Source organism: Agrilus planipennis, unplaced genomic scaffold (genome assembly GCF_000699045.2).
Source record: "Agrilus planipennis isolate EAB-ADULT unplaced genomic scaffold, Apla_2.0 scaffold75, whole genome shotgun sequence".
Taxonomy (NCBI): Eukaryota; Metazoa; Arthropoda; class Insecta; order Coleoptera; family Buprestidae; genus Agrilus; species Agrilus planipennis.
The window spans coordinates 78,910-84,224 of record NW_020439028.1 but is presented as its reverse complement, the minus strand read 5'-3'; the positions used below and the strand labels follow the sequence as shown (position 1 = coordinate 84,224).

General features: G+C 35.0%; 1 protein-coding gene across 1 annotated transcript in view; it reads left to right on the top strand.

Moving 5' to 3' along the window:
• The first annotated feature begins 830 nt into the window (after window positions 1-830).
• Window positions 831-5,315, top strand: part of LOC108740377 (endoglucanase A-like) — a 26,827-nt gene continuing 22,342 nt past the window's right edge. Inside the window, exon 1 of the mRNA XM_018474677.2 lies at window positions 831-985. Coding sequence (XP_018330179.1) covers window positions 904-985 — 82 coding nt within the window. The 5' untranslated portion in view covers window positions 831-903. The remainder of the gene's footprint in view (window positions 986-5,315) is intronic.

Sequence of the window (5,315 nt, the reverse complement as noted above, 5' to 3'; positions counted from 1 at the left end):
TCACAAAACATCGTAAGTCTATATTACTGAACTTGAATTAGTAGGTTTATCTTATGAGATTTTATTTATGTATCAAACGTACTTCTGCAGAAATGTTACTGAAACTAAGATGCAGGCAGTTAAAATATTGCGTATTTCTCGAAAACTGCATATGAATAACGTGCATCATGCAAACGACATATAAGTCTGTTATATATACATTGTCTGTTATATATTACATTGTCTAAATGCTTAGTTAAATATTGGGTATTACAGTGGAAAATAATAAATCATAAAGAGTTTCTATAAGTTTTGCTAAATGTATTTTGTTTTTAAATGTACGTATGTTTTGGAGCAATAAGAATAATTAAAATCTACATCTTTTTCTTGCAAAAGTAACATATGTCCAACTGTTTTTTTTTTTGTACAATATAAGAATTGAATGCATGTATTCATTTCAAAAATACCTTAGTAATATAATTTTATCAATAAATTTAAATTGATGTTAAACGTTTTTTGTGATATCTGAAAATTTGTATTAAGAATATATGCTGCTTTTATGAAGCACGCCTCAATTGCTTGTTAACGAACAAATTCCTATTTTTGAATATACTTATTTTCAAACTTTTTGATAATCATAATTATACTATTTTCAAAATGGGAGATAACCTATCGTTTTCAAATCGGATCTCAGCAAATAACAATAACAAACTCACTGAATGCAACCCTGGAAAATTTCGGTAGGTGCGAACGTGGGCCACCACTTCTTGACAGACTAATAAAAACCACGCTGTACACGTGCTTAATGGTGATGACGCTTTCAAAGTTGTTCCGTCTTGGTCTATATTGAAAGGCAATTGTACATGTTGAACAGTTGTTGTTTATCAAGATCGATTTTTCATATAAAAGAGAAGCACTTATTAAATGAATAACAGAACGTCTTATGTAATTCGCTTCAAAATGTTATTCAGAAAAAATTTGCTTCTGCTCCTGATAATGGTCAATTGTAAGTATATCTACTTTTGTTGCAGACCCATTATTTTTTAAATCGATTTTTAGTATAACTTTATTATTCATTAATATTTTTTAAAATAATGACATTGTAGATAATAGCTTTCTATCAAAGAAATTATATTTTTATAATATGAGTTTAAAATATACTACAGATTACCACGGTTCGTTAAAAAATTAGGACTCATAAAAAGAAAAATTAATAATAAAACACACTTGTATATGTTTCACTGAATTTAATGAGGAATCTCTTACATATACATCAACTAAAAGGTCATTTTCAAAGATCATCATCATCATAAGGTCGTTGGTCCTAAGACCAGAAAACTAAAACTAGAACAACCCATATCCTTAACTATTTGCGAACAGTATTCTAATCTGGGTCTACCTCTCCTTCTGACTTCCGTTTCTGCCTCTAATATGTCCCTGACTAGACCTTCATGCCTGAGAAGGTGTCCTACTAACCTATCTCGCCTATTTTTTATTGACTTCCATAGATTTTTCTGTTCTCCTATTGCTAATACCTCTTCATTGACCAGCCGTTTCGTGGACAGATGAACGGTATGCCATTAAGAATAAAAGCAAATAGTGGTCCCAATCCCTTTGGTGATCAGACACTACCTTGGAGAGATATTTAATCAAGGTTCGGTTCATTCGTTTACCATGCCGTTCGATTGTGGATGGAGTAGAGTAGTTCGAGTTTTCTTTATTCCTAGGAGCTCGCATATTCCACGGAATATAGCCGATTCGAAATTCCTCCCTTGGTCTGAGTGCAACTCCAAGGGCACCCCAAAATGACTGGTCAACTTTTTCACCAGCACCTCAACTTTGTTTTCTGGCTCTTGGTTCGGAAGGGCATAGGCTTCAACCCACTTGCCAAAATAGTCCGGGTCGTTTTCTTGGTCGTGTTTTATATTTTCAGGTAACCACTCGTCGTCGATTACCGTGATGCGTCGAATTGCTGCTTGCAGTCTGTTTGACAAGACCTTCTGGAAAGTGCACCGGCATTCTTGTGTCCGGTTCCAGGCCGGTGCTCTACGTCAAAATCATATTCCTGTAGCTTCTTTATCCATTGAGCTATCTGGCCCTCCGAATTCTTGAAATTCAGAAGCCACTTTAAAGCTGCATCATCGGTGCGCAGGGTGAATTTTCGTCCATATAGGTATTTTCTTTAGTAGTTTTTTTGGGCTTTTGATAAGGTCTTGTTAATATAGCCGATTACCATCTCTTGGCCATCTTTTAACTGCAAAAGAAGTGCTCCCATTCTCACATTGCTGGCGTCGGTGTCCAAAATGAACATTCCATTGGGCCGAGGATGTACCAGTACGGGGGCTGTGATTAAAGCCTGTTTTAAAGTGTAAAATGCCGTTTGACAATCCGAATCCCAATGAAATTTGCGGTCATTTTTGGGTTAAACGTGTCAAAGTTTTGGCGATATTGACGAATCCATAAACATAGCGACGATAATACGTGCACAATCCCAAGAAGCTTCTTATGTCGTGGATATTTTCAGACACTGGCCATTCTTTCACGGCTTTTATCTTCTCTAGATCCACGGCCACGCCATTCGTTGATACAACATGTTCCAAGTAAGAAACTTCTTTGCGGAAAAGGTGGCAATTTTTCGGACTGAGTTTCAAATTGGCCTCACGTAACCACTGGAATACCGCTTGCAAATTCTGCAGATGTTTATTAAAGGTGCTTCCAATCACTATCATGTCATCCAAGTATATCAAGCAGGTCTTTCCAATTTGATCACTCAAGATTTTCTCTATCAACTCTTCGAACATTGCCGGGGCATTGCATAACCCGAAAGGCATAACTGAAACTGCGATAGGCCCATGCCGATAGAGAATGCGGTCTATTCCTTGTCGGCAGCATCTAAAGCAACTTGCCAGTATCCGCTCTTCACATCAAATGTGGAAAACATTTTCGAGTCAGAAAGCATATCCAAGGTGTCATCAATCCGTGGTAGTGGATAACTGTCTTTCTTGGTTACGTTATTGAGCTGGAGGTAATCTACACAAAAACAGGTTGTCCCATCCTTCTTCTTTACCAATACTATCGGAGATATCCATGGACTTGATGATGGCTCAATTATGCCGGTCTCCTGCATTTCGTGGATTATTCGCTCTGCTTCTTCCTTTTTGGCCAGAGGAAATCGTTTAGGTTTTTGACGAATAGACTGCGCATTACTGGTATTGATCTTGTGTTTTACTATAGTGGTCCTTCCCCTACCATTCTTGTCAGTCTCAAAGACGTTGGCATTCTGACAAAGTAGATGTTGCAATTTACATTTCTGCTCACTGGTTAGATTCCTACAATATCTGTCAATCACTCCACTTATTTCAACAGGTACTGTTTTAGAATTTACCTTTCAGGTTACAGCCTCCTGTCTGTTTTTGATGAAATAGAATTCTTCGTCATTCAGTCTCAGAACGCATCTTCTTAAATTCATGTCAAAATCGTATTCTTCCATTTCATTTTCCAAACTTTTACTATTTTCTTCCAATTTATTTTCTAAACTTTTACTGTTTTCTTCCAATTCATTTTTCAAACTTTTACTGTTTTCTTCTAATTTGCTTTCCAAACTTTTCGTCATTTGCGACAATTCGTCTTCGAAAAGGAACGTTTCAGGATTATGGCCATTCTTTTTCAACGCCTCCGCGAGCCACCACTAAAGTTCCGCTTTGTTACCGCTTGTCGCTTCATCCCGTTCTTCTAATTCTCTTAACTCGGCTATTTTTAATTCGTACAACTTCTTTCCCATTGTAATGTCTTTTACTCAACCCCACCCACACCTGATAGCAGTTGTAATGTTCGTGGGTTTAACAAAATTAACTTCTAAGACTGATAACAACAAAAACTATTTAGTTACACTAATTGTTAAAGAATTTAAAAACACTATTAAATTATTACTAAACTTAGGTTAGGAATTACTTTATTTATATACACTACTGTTGATATATCACTATTCTGTTTATTTCACTTCTATCTCTGTCAATTTATTTCTGGATTCACTTCTGCAACGGTCAATTTATTTTTTTTCTTTTTTCGGCGATCGTCTCTTTCTTTAAATATTCTTTTGTTTACATTCTGGAACCTTCTGGAAACATCCGGATAGTTTATTTTTTTTTTAACTGTTTAACTGCTTTCTCACAACTCAGGTACGACACACATGAAGAAAGGCGCTCGCGGCTCGCTACAATACGTATGTAACTGTTAAGATAGTTATGGTATGTACCCGATATTACTGAAATATGAAAATTATGTGCTAATTAAGTAGTTGACGAATATCTATTACCTTTCTATTGGCCCATTATCACGGGACAAACCCACGGAGTGATTTGATGAGTCACACCTTTTTCTTTCAGACATGTTTTGAATTTGTTTGAATCAAAAGACCTTCCCTTATCGAAAATTACACGGTGGGAAACACCAGAAGTTTTTATTCAGTAAAACGGCAGGACTCTGTAGGTTAGAATTTATTAAGGGAAAAATAAAATGTGTGGGTACAATCGGATAACTTACGACTTCGAATACATGGTTAAATTGTGTTGAACATTCTGCTTATATAAGACTAAACAAAATGTATCGGTAGGCATGACTAATAATAAGCAACCTCAAGCTGAAATATATCTGAAGAATAATCACAAGAATAACTAGCAATTGTGAGAACAGTGCTGTTTAGAGTTGGCTAACATAAATGAGAACTATTGTTATATATTAGATTTAAATCTTAAATACCCATATACTATGTGTTCACAAACTCTCAACAGTTTTTATTAGGTCGTCAAAACAATCGATGACATGGTTAGACGTAATGCTTTTAACATGTAACATTTCACTTTGCCGAATATTTCGTCTTTGGTGAATAATTTGATGAATTTCTTCATCTTTAAAAGAAATACCCTTGAAATTATGTCATGACGACCAAAAGCCCGCTAACCAGATAATAGTTCCGCTTTGATTTCAAGCCATTCGGAGTTACACGTAAAAGTGACAAAAAAAACTTGTTTGTCAGCCCGACGCACGACTGGAGTTTACTCCTTAATTACGATTGTGTCAAATTTAAATATACAGTAGGTAAAGAGGGTATATAAATGCATCTTTTACAATACTTAAAGAATGAATGTATTTTTATTTTATTCACATATTTCATATACATATATATACGTCAGGACAGGATATAGGTATATATAAATTTTACATAATATATGTAATGTACTTAATATTTCATTATATGTATTGTTCATACAAATGAATATAAACTACATTAATTAAATGTATAATAAATAAAAAGTACAGATGGTTATATATATATA